At 48.2% G+C, this 21538-nt stretch overlaps 1 protein-coding gene across 4 annotated transcripts in view; it reads right to left on the bottom strand.

Moving 5' to 3' along the window:
- Positions 1 to 21538, bottom strand: part of LOC135541381 (cadherin-22-like) — a 276477-nt gene that overhangs the window by 165242 nt on the left and 89697 nt on the right. For all 4 annotated transcript variants that reach the window (XM_064967581.1, XM_064967580.1, XM_064967583.1 and 1 more), the window contains exon 3: positions 1370 to 2692. In XM_064967581.1, the coding sequence (XP_064823653.1) occupies positions 1370 to 1591 (222 nt within the window). In that variant the 5' untranslated portion in view covers positions 1592 to 2692. The remainder of the gene's footprint in view (positions 1 to 1369; positions 2693 to 21538) is intronic.

Here is a 21538-nt window from a genome sequence, read left to right as displayed (position 1 = left end):
CTTGGCATCTTTGCTGAGTTGGATGGAGAACAAGTCAGAAAAAAAACGTGTTGTAAATGACCAGTGCTGATAAAAGCACACTGGCCATATTTAATACTAGATGGCTCTAATTAAAGTACTTGATATCCTTAGCGATGGTTGAGTCCGGCAACACCACCACCCAGTGACTATTAATAGTCCTGGCTTGTGCTTCATGGAGAGCAATAATTCTGGGTAATTTTATTAATAAAATAATTGCTCTTTCTTTCCCCCTGCTATGCCTCGACCACATTTATATATCAGCACCTTGCTTGCCTCACCACACTCTCCAGCAATGAATGACTTTAAAATGCATGAATCCTTTGTCGCTCTTCCTCTCCCCTTATTTTTCCCTTTCTCCTCTCCCCCTATTTTTCCCTTTCTCCCTCTCCCCCTATTTTTCCCTTTCTCCCTCTCCCCTATTTTTCCCTTTCTCTCCCCTTATTTTTCCCTTTCTCCCTCTCCCCTTATTTTTCCCTTTCTCCCTCTCCCCCTATTTTTGCTTTTCTCCCTCTATTTTTCCCTTTTCTCTCTCTCCCTCTCTTTCCCCCTTGCTCTATCTCCCTCATCTCCCCCTCTTTTCCACCCTTCTCCTACCTTCTCTCCACCTATTTTCTGCCCCTTCTCTCCCCCCTTTTCCACACCTTCTTTTCCCCCCTTCTCTCCCCCTCTTTCCCCCCCTTCCCTCCCCCTCTTTCCCCCCCTTCTCTCCTCCTCTTTTTCCCCCATTTCTCTCTCTCCTTCCAGCTCGTTCTTTTGAGCTCATCTTTGCTCGGTCGGTTTGTCTGTCTGCCTATCCATCTGTTTCTCCATCTTCACTCCGCAACCCCCCCCCCTCTCCTCCTCTCATTCTCTCTCTAAGTCTGACTAAGTCCCATAATGGATCCTGGCTGAAGAGATAGACTGCTGTCCCCTAAGAGAAATAATACAGAGGCAGACAGAGGGATTCTAACACTGCCTTTATAAGAAGAACCATTCAGATCAGAGTTCAAAATATGAAATTCAATTGCAAATGACTGAATTCAGACAGACATGAGTATGCAGTAAAATGTATACAAGAACCATCCCTATTTCTTTTCAAATCAAATCAAATCAAATTGTATTTGTCACATACACATGGTTAGCAGATGTTAATGCGAGTGTAGCGAAATGCTTGTGCTTTGCAGTTGGCATCAAAATTCCATCTGATTTGATAGCACAGCACGTCTTATCCTTTCCAATCCTAACTTGTCATACAAATCAAATCACAATCAACTCACACGTAAGACATGAATCATGTCTAGAGCAAAACACTTAAACTGTAATGTTAGTGTTCTTCCCCTAAACACACAAAAAACTCTCAAAGTCTTACCTTTCCAACGTAGAGAGGTTCTGTGCCTGTGTACTCCTCCACCACAAAGAACTGGTTCCACACCCATCCCCTCTTCACTCGTTCATGGGACATGAGCTCCTGCTCCTTAGTTTCTCCCTTGGCCATGCCACTAGTCCTCTCCGACCATCCACAACTACAGCAATGCAAAAGCCAAAGGGCCGTCAACAGACTACATGCTCCCAGTCTCCAAGAGGGAGCCATTTTGGAAAATCCTGCTTGGCTCTACATGTGACGGGGATTTCCAAAGAGGTGAAAAGAGTCCTCAAACCGGCAATGTTGAAGAAATGAAAGCCAGAGGCCAACCAAAATCTCTGTTCTAGGACACTTGATTAATCCACAAGATTCTTAAGTATTTTATTGTCTTAAATAGTTCTATTGTCTTAAATAGCTCCAACTCAGGGCGCAGGGCATGCCATGGCACATCATGACTTTGGACAGGCTACAGAAGGTTTTTTCTCTGTGCAGAAGAAACTTGGCAAATCATTTTGAACCGGCCTTATCTCTCCCATGTAATCTTCTCCATCTGGATTTTCCCTGACTTATCTCACCTGTCCGTCTACACTGGTATCAAATTCATTCAGGTAACAGAGATGTGTTTTGTTACTGTGCAAGTGAAAACTGCATTCAAGATTGCCAAGACAAACTTTCCCATATGTTCTAAGGCAGCTTCAATCTTTCAATCTTTGCCACAAGTATTGTGGTGAAGGGAGTGGGCCTGACATTGATTTTTTAAAACTCCCTGAGAATTAAAATTGACACTTTCAATCCATACGTGGTAATTTACTTGATTCCAATACATTAATAATACATTAATTTGGGAAATAATTTAATGGATAGGGTCCTTTGAGACGATCATGGGACCGATAACGATTGAAATGGCATTTGTATAATTGTCAAGGACAATGTGGGTTTTACCTGGTATGACAAGGTTCAAATCTTATAGAAACCCATAGTGAGATACCCAAGGCTATCTCCAAACTATTGGAACTAATTCTCACTCAAATGTTTAGTTATCTTTCTCAATATCTTTGTTCTCTATTTTCAAAATCATTAGCAATGGATTTCGAAGAAAAGTGTCTGATTCTGACACTCAGGTCCTCAGATCAAAAGGTTCTCCCCAGATCCAGGATCCTAGGGTTGTGTGTATGGTCCAGCTGCCATCTCTTGTCACGTCATTCCAGTATTAGAGAACAGTATCCTTCAGGAGACTCCATTGACTCAGATCTTATTTTGTCCATTATTCTTCTGGATGATTCAGGCAGTGAGAGGACCCCCATAAAATGCTGAGAGTAGTGGCAAAACCTGCAAAAGACCAAAAAGAATAGCATAGGTTACCATCACATTTTCCTGTAGAACAGAGACGGAATCCATCACTGGTTGGGCTTCAACACTGCAGAGTCTTTCATCACACAGTATATGAAATTGTATACATTTTCCAAACGCGCACTGCAAACAAAACATGTTCAAGTCTGAACTCATTTATCTTTTTATTAGCTCTTCACAACTCGAGCCACAATAATGAAAATGTGTTTGTTTTTCTTCGGATTATCTGGAGTGAACTGTTTTCAGCTGGTCTGTTATTGTGCTCGACAAGAAACCCGAACAATGTGCTCTAAGAGCGATGGCGCAGTACTGTACGAGGGCAGGGAGCGCCAGGTGTGTGGAGGGGAGGATGCTGCAGAATAGAGGGAAGAGAGAAAGAGAGGGATGGTTCTTCTTCATGAGCCAGGCCACTAGCATCTGTCTGCTTTAGTCCGGCCAACCAAGCGGCCCTAACCCCGGCCAGCTGATTAATTGCATGAGGGAACACTAATTGGATAAAAGTATTAATTCAATCCATCACGGCAACAGCCCCCTAATGCCTCAAACAAACACTGCTGAGAGAGGCGGGAGTAGTAAAGAGGCGGTACGTTGCGGCGAGGCGGGAGTAGATAACATGCGGTGTTTTGCGGCGAGGCGTTGCAAAGAAAGTAGATAAGAGGAGGTGCGTTGCAGCAAGGCAGTGCATTGCGGCAAGGTGGTGCGTTGCAGGAGTAGATAAGAGACGGTGCGTCGAGGCCGGAGTAGATAAGAGACGGTGCGTTGCTGCGAGGCGGGAGTAGATAAGAGGCGGTGCATTGGTTCGAGGCGATAAGAGACGGCGCGTTGCTGCGATGCTGGAGTAGATAAGAGGCAGTGCGTTGCGGGAGTAGATAAGAGGCAGTGCGTTGCGGGGGTATATAAGAGGCAGTGCGTTGCGGGAGTAGATAAGAGGCAGTGCGTTGCAGGAGTAGATAAGAGGCGGTGCGTTGCAGGAGTAGATAAGAGGCAGTGCGTTGCGGGGGTATATAAGAGGCAGTGCGTTGCGGGAGTAGATAAGAGGCAGTGCATTGCGGGAGTAGATAAGAGGCGGTGCGTTGCGGTGTGGCGGGAGTAGATAAGAGGCAGTGGATTGCGGGAGTAGATAAGAGGCAGTGCGTTGCGGTGTGATGGGAGTAGATAAGATGCGGTGTGTTGCGGTGTGGTGGGAGTAGATAAGAGGCAGTGCATTGCGTCAAGGTGGGAGTAGATAAGATGCGGTGCGTTGTGGTGTGATGGGAGTAGATAAGAGGCGGTGTGTTGCGGTGTGTGGGAGTAGATAAGTGGCGGTGTGTTGCGGTGTGGCGGGAGTAGATAAGAGACAGTGCTTTGCGGCGAGCCTGCATCGCAGGAAGAGGTTGTGATTAATGGGCTTTGTGAAACCTTTAAAAACGTGAAAAAAATACATTTTAGTGTGTCTGTGGTGTCACCACCTCAAGGCGAAGAGATTGCAGCACCAGTGGGAGGAAGAAGTCGAGGAAAGCTGTTTCGAGCTGCTTCAGGACAGCAGTTGTTTAACCTACTGTGCCTTTGTGCGAGCTGGGTGAAGCTCTCCAATATTTCTCGATGCCTACAAGCTATTTATTTTTTTTGTTTCTGTAAAATTATTCAAATTCAGACTGAGGTCAAACGAACAATGTGCCTGGTATTTGCAATTGAGCTCTGTGAATGAAGCCAAAGAATATGAAGTAGGAAAGCATAGTTTTAAAGGCCTCTCGGTTTTGAGGCAGAGTTTTGAGGCTGGGCTTTGTGGCCGGGTTGAGAGGCTGGGCTTTGTGGCAGGGTTGAGAGGCTGGGCTTTGTGGCAGGATTGAGAGGCTGGGCTTTGTGGCAGGGTTGAGAGGCTGGGCTTTGTGGCAGGGTTGAGAGGCTGGGCTTTGTGACAGGATTGAGAGGCTGGGCTTTGTGGCAGGATTGAGAGGCTGGGCTTTGTGGCAGGGCTTTGTGGCAGGATTGAGAGGCTGGGCTTTGTGGCAGGGTTGAGAGGCTGGGCAGGGTTGAGAGGCTGGGCTTTGTGGCAGGATTGAGAGGCTGGGCTTTGTGGCAGGATTGAGAGGCTGGGCTTTGTGGCAGGGCTTTGTGGCAGGATTGAGAGGCTGGGCTTTGTGGGCTGGGCTTTGTGGCAGGGTTGAGAGGCTGGGCTTTGTGGCAGGGTTGAGAGGCTGGGCTTTGTGGCAGGATTGAGAGGCTGGGCTTTGTGGCAGGGTTGAGAGGCTGGGCTTTGTGGCAGGATTGAGAGGCTGGGCTTTGTGGCAGGATTGAGAGGCTGGGCTTTGTGGCTGGGCTTTGTGGCAGGATTGAGAGGCTGGGCTTTGTGGCAGGGTTGAGAGGCTGGGCTTTGTGGCAGGGTTTTGAGGCAGGGCTTTGTGGCAGGGTTTTGAGGCAGGGCTTTGTGGCAGGGCTTTGTGGCAGGGCTTTGTGGCAGGGCTTTGTGGCAGGGTTTGAGGCAGGGCTTTGTGGCAGGGCTTTGTGGCAGGGTTTTGAGGCAGGGTTTTGAGGCAGGGTTTTGAGGCAGGGCTTTGTGGCAGGGTTTTGCATCGCATTTGTGCAGCTATTGTATGTATGAGACACTCTCCCTGAACACATATTGAACTCTAAAATGTAAATTCCAACATGGCCTTGAATAACAATGACCAAGTTGTGTAAGGAGAACACAATCATATATACCTGTAGATATTGTATACAAAGTACAACATCTGTGAAGTTTGAACATACGGTATATTTACATAATCAGATACCACTCTGTGATGTATACAGCCCAACCATGAATAAAATGCATGGCATCATGGCAGACTGCACAATTGCGTTGTTAGATGCTTTCCATTTGATTGTGTCATGTATTTGGTTGTGAAAAGCTGTGATCTGATAGCTTTGTTTTAAGTCTTGTATAATACTGAGTACTAGTACTGAGTAACTACAGTTTGTCCCTCAGTCTTGCATCTATGAATTACTGTGATGTTAAAAGGTTATGACGTGTGACATTTAGAGTAAGAAGAGGCAAAGATGACTCAAGTCACAATTCAACATGACTTTTTGATCCAATGGAAAGCCTTGACATCTAGGAGGGAAACAACTCAATTAGAAATAAACAGAGTAAGAGAAAAATAAATGCAATGAAAGGAAAAGATTAAATCCAATTTAATATTGGTAAAATGAATCATTTACGTCGTCCATATTGAACAAAAGTCGGCCAAATATCCTTGCAAGTCTTTTTGCTCGACTTTAATTGATCCAAAATATTATTTTTCATGTCTCCAATTAGACCCGTATGTTTTAGCTAAAGAGCTGACTTCAAAGTTAAAGTCGTTGTTTATTCCTTTCCGCCTCAAAGGCAAACGGCTTGGGGAGAAAAACCCAGATTAAATAATTTTTTGCCTATCTACGCTTACCCTGCCCCCTTAACTCGAGATATTTTAGCTGTGTGCTTGGCAGTGCGTATATGATTAATTAGAAACCATTTGTATCAAAAACTTTTCTGGATGAACGTACAGCTCTGAAGTTGCTCTCTAACCGAAACATTTGCTTGACTCCAAACCAAACCGCTTGGCATTTCAAAACAGCAACCAGACTGCCAAATCCTTGTTTTTCTAGCTCACTCTGGGAATTTCATTAAGTGCGTATGCATTTACTCTTAATGAGGTCCAAAAAAAGTATAACACCCTAATGAGTTGGAGAGAGAGAGAGAAAGCGCACGATAGAGGGAAGTCTCGTTCTCTATCGCAACTTGGCCACACAAGAGAGGTCGTGGAAGCTCGTTGCTAGTAGTCGAGCTAATTAGCGCTGTGTCAATTAAAGACCTTCCAAGCAGGGGCAAGCCAGCTACCCGATACAGTACAGTCGCAAGGCATCTCTTTCACCCCAAAAGCTATTAGCAAGCTCTGCAGTCATTCGTGAAATTTTAGGGCAGTGGATTGATTCTTAAACATGGCTGCGGTTTCACATCAGTGGCCGTGCCCAGAGCAGGCCCCCTGACAGCTGGCAAGCGGCAGATGACGGACTGGGAGACTGATCACTGCAAAGTGATGGGCGTGGGGCCAGTGACCGGGCGACAGGCCCTCTCAGTCACTCCCCCCCACCCCTCCATTACGCCCATCAGCTCTCGCTTTCTCTCAGTCCCTCTCATCCTTCTCTTTTCTCACTTTGTCATCTTTCTCTCAATCCTCATCTTCTTCTACTGTCGCCACCTCCCCATCTCATCTTCTTCACTTACTGTTTCCACCTCCCCCTCTTCTCCTACTACTGTCTCCACCTCCCCATCTCATCCTCTTCACCTACTGTCTCCACCTCCCCATCTCCTCCTCTTCTCCTACTATTGTCTACACGTCCCCATCTCATCCTCCTCTTCTCCTACTGTCTCCAAGTCCCCATCTCATCCTCTTCTCCCACATTCTCCTCCACCTCTCCCTCAGTCTCCTCCTCTCTACCTCTCCCTCTGGTTCTCTTCTAATATCATTCCATACTCTTCCTCTCTCCGCCTCTGCAGCTGAAGCCTTCTACGGTGGTTTAATATAACACTGTAATAGTAAAAACTCATCCTTACTTCTTATCCTGCTTAACAGTCTATCCCTTTCTGTCTCTCACTTTCTTATTCTCTCCCACTTAGCTACTTTACCTGAGTTACATTTCTCTCCCTAAGTCTCCTCTCCCTTTCACTCACTTCTTCTCCCAAACTCTTCCAACGACTTCCTTCCTCTCCCTATGGCTCCCTTCCTCTCCCTACGGCTCCCTTCCTCTCCCTACGGCTCCCTTCCTCTCCCTACGGCTCCCATTCTCTCCCTACGGTTCCCTTTCTCCCCCTTCTCTCCCTAGGGCTCCATTTCTCCCCTTTCTCTCCCTACGGCTCCCTTTCTCCCCTTTCTCTCCCTACGGCTCCCTTTCTCTCCCTACGGTTCCCTTTCTCCCCCTTCTCTCCCTAGGGCTCCCTTTCTCCCCTTTCTCTCCCTATGGCTCCCTTTCTCCCCTTTCTCTCCCTACGGCTCCCTTTCTCTCCCTACGGCTACCTTTCTCTCCCTGCGGCTCCCTTTCTCCCCTTTCTCTCCCTACATCCATCTTTCTCTCCCTACGGCTCCCTTTCTCCCCTTTCTCTCCCTTACAGCTCCCTTTCTCTCCCTTACAGCTCCCTTTCTCTCCCTACAGCTCCCAACGTCTCTCCCTACGTCTCCCTTTCTCTCCCAACGGCTCTCGTCCACTCCCAACGGCTCCTGTCATCTCCCAACGGCTCCCGTCCTCTCCCAATGGCTCCCGTCCACTCCCAACGGCTCCCGTCCTCTCCCGACGTCTGTCTTTCTCTCGCTACAGCTCCCTTTCTCTCCCTACGGCTCCCGTCCTCTCCCAACGTCTCTTTTTCTCTCCCTACGGCTCCCGTCCTCTCCCAACGTCTGTCTTTCTCTCGCTACAGCTCCCTTTCTCTCCCTATGGCTCCCGTCCTCTCCCAACGTCTCTTTTTCTCTCCCTACGGCTCCCGTCCTCTCCCAACGTCTCTTTTTCTCCCCCTACGGCTCCCTTTCTCTCCCTAAGGCTCTCCTTTCTCTCCCTACGGCTCCCAACGTCTCTCCCTACGTCTCCCTTTCTCTCCCAACGGCTCCCGTCCACTCCCAACGGCTCCCGTCCTCTCCCAATGGCTCCTGTCCACTCCCAACGGCTCCCGTCCTCTCCCAACGTCTGTCTTTCTCTCCCTACAGCTCCCTTTCTCTCCCTACGGCTCCCGTCCTCTCCCAACATCTCTTTTTCTCTCCCTACGGCTCCCGTCCTCTCCATTCTACAATTACATTTTTCAGGTTTTTAGAGCCATCTGCTTTTCTCTTCCAGTCATGTTATTCCCTTTGTATGTTTAATTTTCAGCAGACTGCGGGTCAGTCTCAGCAGAGGGAGTGAGCAGCAGACTGCGTGTCAGTCTCAGCGGAAGGAGAGAGCAGCAGACTGCAGGTCAGTCTCAGCTGAATGAGAGAGCAGCAGACTGAGGGTCAGTCTCAGCAGAGGGAGTGAGCAGCAGACTGCGGGTCAGTCTCAGCGGAAGGAGAGAGCAGCAGACTGAGGGTCAGTCTCAGAGGAATGAGAGAGCAGCAGACTGCGGGTCAGTCTCAGCAGAGGGAGAGCGCAGCAGACTGCAGGTCAGTCTCAGCAGAGGGAGAGAGCAGCAGACTGCAGGTCAGTCTCAGCGGAGGGAGAGAGCAGCAGACTGCAGGTCAGTCTCAGCGGAAGGAGAGAGCAACAGACTGCGGGTCAGTCTCAGCGGAAGGAGAGAGCAGCAGACTGAGGGTCAGTCTCAGCGGAAGGAGAGAGCAACAGACTGCGGGTCAGTCTCAGCAGAGGGAGAGAGCAGCAGACTGAGGGTCAGTCTCAGTGGAAGGAGAGAGCAGCAGACTGAGGGTCAGTCTCAGCGGAGGGAGAGAGCAGCAGACTGCAGGTCAGTCTCAGCGGAGGGAGAGAGCAGCAGACTGCGGGTCAGTCTCAGCAGAGGGAGAGAGCAGCAGACTGCGGGTCAGTCTCAGCGGAAGGAGAGAGCAACAGACTGCAGGTCAGTCTCAGCGGAAGGAGAGAGCAGCAGACTGAGGGTCAGTCTCAGCAGAGGGAGAGAGCAGCAGACTGCGGGTCAGTCTCAGCAGAGGGAGAGAGCAGCAGACTGAGGGTCAGTCTCAGCAGAGGGGAAGGCAGACTGCGGGCAGTCTCAGCAGAGGGAGAGAGCAGCAGACTGAGGGTCAGTCTCAGCAGAGGGAGAGGGCAGCAGACTGCAGGTCAGTCTCAGCAGAGGGAGAGAGCAGCAGACTGAGGGTCAGTCTCAGCAGAGGGAGAGAGCAGCAGACTGCGGGTCAGTCTCAGCGGAGGGAGAGAGCAGCAGACTGAGGGTCAGTCTCAGCAGAGGAGAGAGCAGCAGACTGCGGGTCAGTCTCAGAGGAGGGAGAGAGCAGCAGACTGAGGGTCAGTCTCAGTGGAGGGAGAGAGCAGCAGACTGCGGGTCAGTCTCAGAGGAATGAGAGAGCAGCAGACTGCGGGTCAGTCTCAGCAGAGGGAGAGAGCAGCAGACTGCAGGTCAGTCTCAGCAGAGGGAGAGAGCAGCAGACTGAAAGTCAGTCTCAGCGGAGGGAGAGAGCAGCAGACTGCAGGTCAGTCTCAGCGGAAGGAGAGAGCAGCAGACTGCAGGGTCAGTCTCAGGCAGTGGAGGGAGAGAGCAGCAGACTGAGGGTCAGTCTCAGCGGAGGAGAGAGCAGCAGACTGCGGGTCAGTCTCAGCAGAGGGAGAGAGCAGCAGACTGAGGGTCAGTCTCAGTGGAAGGAGAGAGCAGCAGACTGAAGGTCAGTCTCAGCGGAGGGAGAGCAGCAGACTGCAGGTCAGTCTCAGCAGAGGGAGAGAGCAGCAGACTGCGGGTCAGTCTCAGCAGAGGGAAAGAGCAGCAGACTGCGGGTCAGTCTCAGCGGAAGGAGAGAGCAACAGACTGCGGGTCAGTCTCAGCGGAGTGAGAGAGCAGCAGACTGCAGGTCAGTCTCAGCAGAGGGAGAGAGCAGCAGACTGAGGGTCAGTCTCAGCAGAGGGAGAGAGCAGCAGACTGAGGGTCAGTCTCAGCAGAGGGAGAGAGCAGCAGACTGAGGGTCAGTCTCAGCAGAGGGAGAGAGCAGCAGACTGAGGGTCAGTCTCAGCAGAGGGAGAGAGCAGCAGACTGCGGGTCAGTCTCAGAGGAGGGAGAGAGCAGCAGACTGAGGGTCAGTCTCAGTGGAGGGAGAGAGCAGCAGACTGCGGGTCAGTCTCAGCGGAGGGAGAGAGCAGCAGACTGAGGGTCAGTCTCAGCGGAAGGAGAGAGCAGCAGACTGCAGGTCAGTCTCAGCGGAAGGAGAGAGCAGCAGACTGCAGGTCAGTCTCAGCGGAATGAGAGAGCAGCAGACTGCGTGTCAGTCTCAGCGGAAGGAGAGAGCAGCAGACTGCAGGTCAGTCTCAGCGGAATGAGAGAGCAGCAGACTGCGGGTCAGTCTCAGCGGAATGAGAGAGCAGCAGACTGCAGGTCAGTCTCAGCGGAAGGAGAGAGCAGCAGACTGCAGGTCAGTCTCAGCGGAAGGAGAGAGCAGCAGACTGCAGGTCAGTCTCAGCGGAAGGAGAGAGCAGCAGACTGCAGGTCAGTCTCAGTGGAAGGAGAGAGCAGCAGACTGCAGGAGTCTCAGTGGAGGAGAGAGCAGCAGACAGGTCAGTCTCAGCGGAAGGAGAGAGCAGCAGACTGCGGGTCAGTCTCAGCGGAATGAGAGAGCAGCAGACTGCGGGTCAGTCTCAGCGGAAGGAGAGAGCAGCAGACTGCAGGTCAGTCTCAGTGGAAGGAGAGAGCAACAGACTGCAGGTCAGTCTCAGCGGAGGGAGAGAGCAGCAGACTGAGGGTCAGTCTCAGCGGAGGGAGAGAGCAGCAGACTGCGGGTCAGTCTCAGCGGAGGGAGAGAGCAGCAGACTGAGGGTCAGTCTCAGCGGAAGGAGAGAGCAGCAGACTGCAGGTCAGTCTCAGCGGAAGGAGAGAGCAGCAGACTGCGGGTCAGTCTCAGCGGAGGGAGAGAGCAGCAGACTGAGGGTCAGTCTCAGCGGAAGGAGAGAGCAGCAGACTGCAGGTCAGTCTCAGCGGAATGAGAGAGCAGCAGACTGCAGGTCAGTCTCAGCGGAATGAGAGAGCAGCAGACTGCGGGTCAGTCTCAGCGGAAGGAGAGAGCAGCAGACTGCGGGTCAGTCTCAGCGGAAGGAGAGAGCAGCAGACTGCGGGTCAGTCTCAGCGGAAGGAGAGAGCAGCAGACTGCAGGTCAGTCTCAGTGGAAGGAGAGAGCAACAGACTGCAGGTCAGTCTCAGTGGAAGGAGAGAGCAGCAGACTGCGGGTCAGTCTCAGCGGAATGAGAGAGCAGCAGACTGCAGGTCAGTCTCAGCGGAATGAGAGAGCAGCAGACTGCGGGTCAGTCTCAGCGGAAGGAGAGAGCAGCAGACTGCAGGTCAGTCTCAGTGGAATGAGAGAGCAGCAGACTGCAGGTCAGTCTCAGCGGAAGGAGAGAGCAGCAGACTGCGGGTCAGTCTCAGCGGAGGGAGAGAGCAGCAGACTGCGGGTCAGTCTCAGCGGAAGGAGAGAGCAGCAGACTGCGGGTCAGTCTCAGCGGAGGGAGAGAGCAGCAGACTGAGGGTCAGTCTCAGCGGAAGGAGAGAGCAGCAGACTGCAGGTCAGTCTCAGCGGAAGGAGAGAGCAGCAGACTGCGGGTCAGTCTCAGCGGAAGGAGAGAGCAGCAGACTGCGGGTCAGTCTCAGCGGAATGAGAGAGCAGCAGACTGCAGGTCAGTCTCAGCGGAATGAGAGAGCAGCAGACTGCAGGTCAGTCTCAGCGGAATGAGAGAGCAGCAGACTGCGGGTCAGTCTCAGCGGAGGGAGAGAGCAGCAGACTGCAGGTCAGTCTCAGTGGAAGGAGAGAGCAACAGACTGCAGGTCAGTCTCAGTGGAAGGAGAGAGCAGCAGACTGCAGGTCAGTCTCAGCGGAATGAGAGAGCAGCAGACTGCGGGTCAGTCTCAGCGGAATGAGAGAGCAGCAGACTGCAGGTCAGTCTCAGCGGAAGGAGAGAGCAGCAGACTGCAGGTCAGTCTCAGCGGAAGGAGAGAGCAGCAGACTGCGGGTCAGTCTCAGCGGAATCAGCAGACTGCGGGTCAGTCTCAGCGGAAGGAGAGAGCAGCAGACTGCAGGTCAGTCTCAGCGGAAGGAGAGAGCAGCAGACTGCAGGTTAGTCTCAGCGGAAGGAGAGGGCAGCAGACTGCAGGTCAGTCTCAGCGGAAGGAGAGAGCAGCAGACTGCGTGTCAGTCTTAGCGGAAGGAGAGAGCAGCAGACTGCGGGTCAGTCTCAGCGGAGGGAGAGAGCAGCAGACTGAGGGTCAGTCTCAGCGGAAGGAGAGAGCAGCAGACTGCAGGTCAGTCTCAGCGGAAGGAGAGAGCAGCAGACTGCAGGTCAGTCTCAGCGGAATGAGAGAGCAGCAGACTGCAGGTCAGTCTCAGTGGAAGGAGAGAGCAGCAGACTGCAGGTCAGTCTCAGCGGAATGAGAGAGCAGCAGACTGCGTGTCAGTCTCAGCGGAAGGAGAGAGCAGCAGACTGCAGGTCAGTCTCAGCGGAATGAGAGAGCAGCAGACTGCGGGTCAGTCTCAGCGGAGGGAGAGAGCAGCAGACTGCAGGTCAGTCTCAGCGGAATGAGAGAGCAGCAGATTGCGGGTCTGCCCCTCAACATCCCTCTGCTATCCCTTTCCTCCACTGGCACTGACCAAAAAGGGACACCGTCTTCCAGATGATCGCAAAACTCAAGTTGCACCGCATAATTTCTACCTCATGTACAAATTCATGTTGTAACGCCAATGAACAGAGAAAGTGAAATATTCCTCCATGTTAAAAAAAGACCCAAGCTGCTAATAAAAACTCAAGCATATGGACACACTTTCCTACTCATTCATTTCAGCTGCACTGCTAGTTGTAGTGCTGAGCGGAAATAGGAAGAACAAACATGTTATTGCTTATGAAAGTGTTGATTACAAAGTGCTGAGTAAGAACTTGAAACTCAGTCATAAAAACAGCAGCTCTTTGCTGTATTCATTGACAGTCTCTCTCTAGTTTTAAAAGTTTTGAAAAAACTCACAGTATCAACTTTGCTGTAATTTTATTTTCTGCCTGCTACGTTACTGCAGACACAGTCATCTGAGCCATCCAATTGGCCAGTGGTTGGCCTATAGTGCGATTGATTTGCACTCTGGGCCCACCGGGAAAGCAGAGTTTTTACTTTCAGACACATGAAATGGTTCAAAATGGTAATGCATTTTTTTTTTAAACAGGAACTCAATGTTTTATTTTTTACAGAACTGTTTGAGATCGACTAGAAATGCCTTGGAGATCAACCAGTTGATTGACCGGTTGGTGACCATGTCTTTAAGCCCACATCTGATATCCTTAGTGTCACTGCAACATCACCACATCGCTCCTTTAACAACGTGTCATTTCAGGGAGACAAGAAATAGACTGAATTGACTACAATCTAAGGGGGGGGGTGAAGGATTATGTTCGGAAGCTAATAGCTAATAGTTATCACATAACCCTCCTTTAACCCCCACCCCCCTCTCCCTCCTCCTGTGTTTTTTATATTACTCATTTTGATTTGTCCACCGATTAAGTATCTGCTCAACACTGTCCCTACACGTCCCCCCATACCCTCCTCCTTCGCTTTTCCACTCCCCCTATCTCGTATCAGATGGATGAAAGCGATCATCAAAGCAGGACCCACAGTCTGCTTAATCAAGTGAACCCTGCCACCAGAGTCAAATCCCCTTTTGCCATGCTTATTAAAAAAGCCTATTTTGTCATCTCCAGTCCTAATTTGTCACAGTTGCTTGGGTTCCGTGGCCATGGTGTTGAGGAGAAAAACCACAGCACGCAGCATACACAACAAAAAAACATTGCTTTGGCGTGAAATGTTTATGTGGTCTCACTTTATCTGGAGTTTTAATGGGTAGAGTCTAACTCAAGATTGACAGAGAAAGAGTGGGTTGTGAGGTCAGTAGGCTGAAAACATAACAATGTGCTCATACAAGGAGCATTAGATCTGTGGTGGAATTATTAAAAACTTTTCACAACAGTTTAAAAGCATTTACATGAAAGTAAACAAGTAATGTAATTTCATTGAAAAACAGCTTACCTTAAATTTGTTTATTTTAAAAAGGCTTGCCTAGGACACCAACACCTATGCATTGTGGATAGGTAATGACAGAATAGACTAGAATATCCATATCTACCTGGATCAACGAGAGTGTATTTGCTAAATCATCTTCTGGATCATCATATTGTGTAAATGTTTTTTCAAGTCTCTTCAGCTACACACTAAAATGTACTAATTTAACACACAAGATCATTTGGATGCACTCGTTGTAAAACCATTCCTCTCAAAATACAGAATTTGAGAAAATATCTAATTATGCATTCAAAACATCTCCAGACACCACACTGAAAAATTTGATCTCATGAATTACTAAAACCCCCCACTGGATGTTGCGATATCCAGACATTGACTGCATCCAGACAGCAATGCTCCAGCAACTATTATTGTCTGGAACCTTCACCTTGTGAAAGGCATTCTGCATCCAAAAGACCCCGTGTCCTATTGGCAGGGCCAGCTCTAGTCTTTTGGGGGCCCTGTACGAGAATTTGGCATGGGACGAAGAAAAATGTTTGCTGTTTTAAAACACATTCCCTGAAATTCTACACATTTTTTTTTTACGACTGATGTCATGTTAATTTGACATCTGAGTGAGAATGACTAACACAAACAAATGATTACTACATGTTTAGATAGCTGGCTAGATTAAATAAGAATCTAAAAATTGTTAGTTGACATGGCTAATTGAGTGACTGTCAGTGACTGACATTAGAGAGAAACTGCTGATGCACAACCACATTTTGAAATTGCAGCTGGTGTATTCTACCATTCTAATTATGATCACTAAGTTGCGTGTATATACACTGCTCAAAAAAATAAAGGGAACACTTAAACAATACAATGTAACTCCAAGTCAATCACACTTCTGTGAAATCAAACTGTCCACTTAGGAAGCAACACTGATTGACAATACATTTCACATGCTGTTGTGCAAATGGAATAGACAACAGGTGGAAATTATAGGCAATTAGCAAGACACCCCCAATAAAGGAGTGGTTTTGCAGGTGGGGACCACAGACCACTTCTCAGTTCCTATGCTTCCGGGCTGATGTTTTGGTCACTTTTGAATGCTGCTGGTGCTTTCACTCTAGTGGTAGCATGAGACGGAGTCTACAACCCACACAAGTGGCTCAGGTAGTGCATCTCATCCAGGATGGCACATCAATGCGAGCTATGGCAAGAAGGTTTGCTGTGTCTGTCAGCGTAGTGTCCAGAGCATGGAGGCGCTACCAGGAGACAAGCCAGTACATCAGGAGACATGGAGGAGGCCGTAGGAGGGAACAACCCAGCAGCAGGACCGCTACCTCCGCCTTTGTGCAAGGTAGAGCACTGCCAGAGCACTGCAAAATTACCTCCAGCAGGCCACAAATGTGCATGTGTCTGCTCAAACGGTCAGAAACAGATTCCATGAGGGTGGTATGAGGGCCCGATGTCCACAGGTGGGGGTTGTGCTTACAGTCCAACACCGTGCAGGACGTTTGGCATTTGCCAGAGAACACCAAGATTGGCAAATTCGCCACTGGTGCCCTGTGCTCTTCACAGATGAAGACAGGTTCACACTGAGCACGTGACAGACGTGACAGAGTCTGGAGACGCCGTGGAGAACGTTCTGCTGCCTGCAACATCCTCTAGAATGACCGGTTTGGCGGTGGGTCAGTCATGGTGTGGGGTGGCATTTCTTTGGGGGGCCGCACAGCCCTCCATGTGCTCGCCAGAGGTAGCCTACCGAGATGAGATCCTCAGACCCCTTGTGAGACCATATGCTGGTGCGGTTGGCCCTGGGTTCCTCCTAATGCAAGACAATGCTCGACCTCATGTGGCTGGAGTGTGTCAGCAGTTCCTGCAAGAGGAAGGCATTGATGCTATGGACTGGTCCGCCCGTTCCGCAGACCTGAATCCAATTGAGCACATCTGGGACATCATGTCTCGCTCCATCCACCAACGCCACGTTGCACCACAGACTGTACAGGAGTTGGCAGATGCTTTAGTCCAGGTCTGGGAGGAGATCCCTCAGAAGACCATCCGCCACCTCATCAGGAGCATGCCCAGGCATTGTAGGGAGGTCATGCAGGCATGTGGAGGCCACACACACTACTGAGCCAAATTTTGACTTGTTTTAAGGACATTACATCAAAGTTGGATCAGCCTGTAGTGTGGTGTGACTCCAAATCCAGACCTCCATGGGTTGATAAATTTGATTTCCATTGATTATTTTTGTGGATTTTGTTGTCAGCACATTCAACTATGTAAAGAAGAAAGGATTTAATAAGAAAATTTCATTCATTCAGATTTAGGATGTGTTATTTTAGTGTTCCCTTTATTTTTTTGAGCAGGGTATATATATATACATATACACACACACACACACACACACACACATACACACACTCAGCAAAAAAATAAACATCCCTTTTTCAGGACCCTGTCTTTCAAAGATATGTCACGAATATCACCGAAGGTGGCTCCCCTTCCTGTTCGGCGGTCGTCGTAGCCGGTCTACTAGCTGCCACCGATCCCTTTTTCCTGTTCGTTTGTTTTTGTCGAATTGTTTTCACCTGTTCCTTGTTGGGTTGGTTATTATTTAAGTTTGTTTGGCTCTCTTGTTGTTGTGCGGGCTTGCTGTTATTGTACGTAGGTGATATATTGTTGATTTTGGGTTTTCGCTGTCCGTTTTATGTAACAGTGGTCTTTGGGTTGTGTTTGTGCCTGTGTTTTGGCTTCAACCATTTTTGTACCTGTTCCTGTTTACTGAAGACATTAATGTGTTTATTCCCGTGAAACTTCTGGTCTCTGCGCCTGACTCGACACCCATCACTCTCCCGACGTTACAAGATAATTCGTAAAAATCCAAATAACTTCACAGATCTTCATTGTAAAGAGTTTAAACACTGTTTCCCAAGCTTGTTCAATGAACCATAAACAATTATTGAACATGCACCTGTGGAACGGTCGTTAAGACACTAACAGCTTACAGACGGTAGGCAATTAAAGGTCACAGTTATGAACACTTAGGACACTAAAGAAGCCTTTCTACTGACTCTGAAAAACACAAAAAGAAAGATGCCCAGGGTCCCTGCTCATCTGCGTGAAAGTGCCTTAGGCATGCTGCAAGGAGGCATGAGGACTGCAAATGTGGCCAGGGCAATAAATGTCCATACTGTGAGACGCCTAAGACAGAGCTACAGGGAGACAGGATGAACAGCTGATCGTCCTCGCAGTGGCAGACCACGTGTAACAACACCTGCACAAGAACGGTACATCCAAACATCACACATGCGGGACAGGTACAGGATGGCAACAACTGCCGAGTTACACCAGGAACGCACAATCCCTCCATCAGTGCTCATACTGTCCTCAATAGGCTGAGAGAGGCTGGACTGAGGGCTTGAAGGCCTGTTGTAAGGCAGGTCCTCACCAGACATCAAAGGCAACAATGTCGCCTATGGGCACAAACCCACCGTCACTGGACCAGACAGGACTGGCAAAAAGTGCTCTTCACTGACGAGTTGCGGTTTTGTCTCACCAGGGGTAATGGTCGGATTTGCGTTTATCGTCGAAAGAATGAGTGTTACACCGAGGCCTGTACCCTGGAGCAGGATCGATTTTAAGGTGGGGGGTCCGTCATAATCTGGGGCGGTGTGCCACAGCATCATCGGACTGAGCTTGTTGTCATTGCAGGCAATCTCAACGATGTGCGTTACAGGGAAGACAACTCATGGTATCTTTCCTGCAGGCTCATCCTGACATGAACCTCCAGCATAACAATGTCACCAGCCATACTGCTCATTCTGTGCGTGATTCCCTGCAAGACGAGAATGTCAGTGTTCTGCGATGGCCAGCGAAGAGCCCGTATCTCAATTCCATTGAGCACGGCTGGGACCTGTTGGATCAGCAGGTGAGGGCTAGGGCCATTCCACCCAAAAATGTCCGGGAACTTGCAGGTGCCTTGGTGGAAGAGTGGGGTAACATCTCACAGCAAGAACAGGCAAATCTGGTGCAGGCCATGAGGAGATGCATTGCAGTTCTTAATGCAATCTGGTGGTGGCCACACCAGGTACTGACTGTTACTTTTGATTTTGACCCCCCCCCCTTTGTTCAGGGACACATTATATTGTGGAACTTGTTCAGTTTATGTCTCAGTTCTTGAATCTTGTGTTCATGCAAATATTTACACATGTTAAGTCTTCTGAAAATAAACGCAGTAGACAGTGAGAGGAAGTTTATTTTTTTGCTGAGTTTATATATACACACACAGTTTGGACACACCTACTCATTCAAGGGATTTCTTTATTTTTATTATGATAGTCCCACTAAGCGCAATCAAGATGGGATGGCGTATCACTGCAGAATACTGTGGTAGCCATGCTGGTGAATTCTAAATAAATCACAGACAGTGTCACCAGCAAAGCCATCACATCACTATCACATCTCCTCCTCCATGCTTCACGGTGGGAGCCACACATGCCGAGATCATCCGTTCACCTACACTGCATCTCACAAAGACAAGTCGGTAGGAACCAAAAATCTCAAATTGGGACTCATCAGACCAAAGGACAGATTTCCACCGGTGTACGGTCCCTTGCTTGTGTTTCTTGGCCCAAGCAAGTCTCTTCTTATTATTGGTGTCCTTAAGTAGTGGTTTCTTTGCAGCAATTCGACAATGAAGGCCTGATTCACGCAATCTCCTCTGAACAGTTGATGTTGAGATGTGTCTGTTACTTGAACTCTGTGAAACATTTATTTGGGCTGTAATCTGAGGTGCAGGTAATGACAGAATTCTGAGGCTGGTAACTCTAATGAACTTATCCTCTGCAGCAGAGGTAACTCTGGGTTTTCCTTTCCTGTGGTGGTCCTCAAGAGAGACAGTTTCATCAAAGAACTTGATGGTTTTTGCGACTGCAGTTGAAGAAACTTTACGGATTGACTGACCTTCATGTCTTAAACTAGTGGACTGACCTTCATGTCGTAAACTAGTGAACTGACCTTCATGTCTTAAACGAGTGGACTGTCATTTCTCTTTGCTTATTTGAGCCATTCTTGCCATAATAGGGACTTGATCTTTTACCAAATAGGGCCATCTTCTGTATACCACCCCTACCTTGTCACAACACAACTGATTGGCTCAAACACATTAAGAAGGAAAGAAATTCCACAAATTAACAAACACACCTGTTAATTGGAATGAATTCCAGGTGACTACTGTACCTCATGATGCTGGTTGAGAGAATGCCAAGAGTGTGCAAAGCTGTCATCAAGACCAAGGATGGCTAATTTGAATAATCTCAAATATAGCATATATTTTGTTGATTAACCCCTTTTGGTTACTACATGATTCCATATGTGTTATTTCAAAGTTTTGATGTATTCACTATTATTCTACAATATACTCTACAGTTAAAAGGTTTGGAGTCACTTAGAAATATCCTTGTTTAAAAAAAGAAGCTATATTTTTGTCCTTTAACTAACATCAAATTGATCAGAAATGCATTGTAAACATTGTTAATGTTGTAAATGACTATTGTAGCTGGAAACGGCAGATTTTTGATGGAATATCTACATAGGCGTACAGAGGCCCATTATCAGCAACCATCACTCCTGTGTTCCAATGGCACATTGTGTTAGCTAATCCAAGTGTATCTTTTTAAAAAGGCTAATTGATCATTAGAATTCTCTTTTTTTCTCCTTTAGACTAGTTGACTAGTTGAGTATCTGGAGCATCAGCATTTGTGGGTTTGATTACAGGCTCAAAAATGGTCAGAAACAAAGACTTTCTCCTGAAACTCGTTAGTCTATTCTTGTTCTGAAAAATGAAGGCTATTCCATGGGAGAAATTGCCAAGAAACTGAAGATCTCATACAACGCTGTGTACTACTCCCTTCACAGAACAGAGCAAACTGGCTCTAACCAGAATAAAAAGAGGAGTGGGAAGCCCTGGTGCACAACTGAGCCAAAGGACAAGTACATTAGAGTGTCTAGTTTGAGAAACAGACACCTCACAAGTCCTCAACTGGCAGCTTCATTAAATAGTACCCGCAAAATACCAGTCTCAACTTCAACAGTGAAGAGGTGACTCCGGGATGCAGGCCTTCTAGGCAGAGTTGCAAAGAAAAAGCCATATCTCAGACTGGCCAATAAAAAGAAAAGGATAAGATGGGCAAAAGAACAGACACTGGACAGAGGAACTCTGCCTAGAAGGCCAGCATCCCGGAGTCGACACTTCACTGTTGACGCTGAGACTGGTGTTTTGTGGGCTACAATTTTCCAGTTACAACATTAACAATGTTTACACTGATCAATTGGATGTTATTTTAATGAACAAAAAATGTGCTTCTCTTTCAAAAACAAGGAAATTTCTAAGTGACCCAAAACTTTGAAACAGCACTGTATACACAGTACCAGTCAAAAGTTTGGACACCACTACTCATTCAAAGTTTTTTCTTTATTTTTACTATTTTCTACATTGTAGATTAATAGCGAAGACATAAAAACTATGAAATAACATATGGAATCATGCAGTAACCAAAAAAATTGTTAAACATATCAAAATATATTTTATATTTGAGATTCTTCAAATTATCCAACCTTTGCCTTGATGACAGTTTTGCAAACTTTTGGCATTCTCTCAACCAGCTTCATGAGGTAGTCACCTGGAATGCAGGCTAGCGGTCGCGGACCCTAAGTGACTGCTTATGCCGTGTGTGCCTGGAACTGGCCCTGCCTATTTGCTAAGTCAATGATATGCAGCTGGCTGAAACTGGAGACTAGCATCCACATTGACACACACAAGGTAGCCAGGGAAAAACTGTCCAAAGAGAGCTGAAGCCCGTTGCCTCATATTAAGCCCTGTGTTTACTTATGGCATATAATGAGAGGTGACATATATTGTCAGAGCCTTGCTAAAGCTGGTAGCCTAATTACATTAATTGCTGCTTTCCACCCCCACTCACTCTCTCTACCTCTTTTCTCCCCTCTCCTCTCTCACTCCCTCCAGTACAGGCATGGCTCTGCAAAGCTCTTCAAAATCTGCCCACAGCAGAAAACTGCATCCCTGCCTTTCTCTCTCTGTCTTCAAATAAAATAGTATTTGTCACATGCGCTGAATACAACAGGTGTAGACCTTACTG

This window comes from Oncorhynchus masou, chromosome 6 (genome assembly GCF_036934945.1).
Source record: "Oncorhynchus masou masou isolate Uvic2021 chromosome 6, UVic_Omas_1.1, whole genome shotgun sequence".
Lineage (NCBI taxonomy): Eukaryota > Metazoa > Chordata > Actinopteri > Salmoniformes > Salmonidae > Oncorhynchus > Oncorhynchus masou.
The sequence above is the reverse complement of the archived record's forward strand: the minus strand, read 5'-3'. Positions and strand labels throughout refer to the sequence as shown.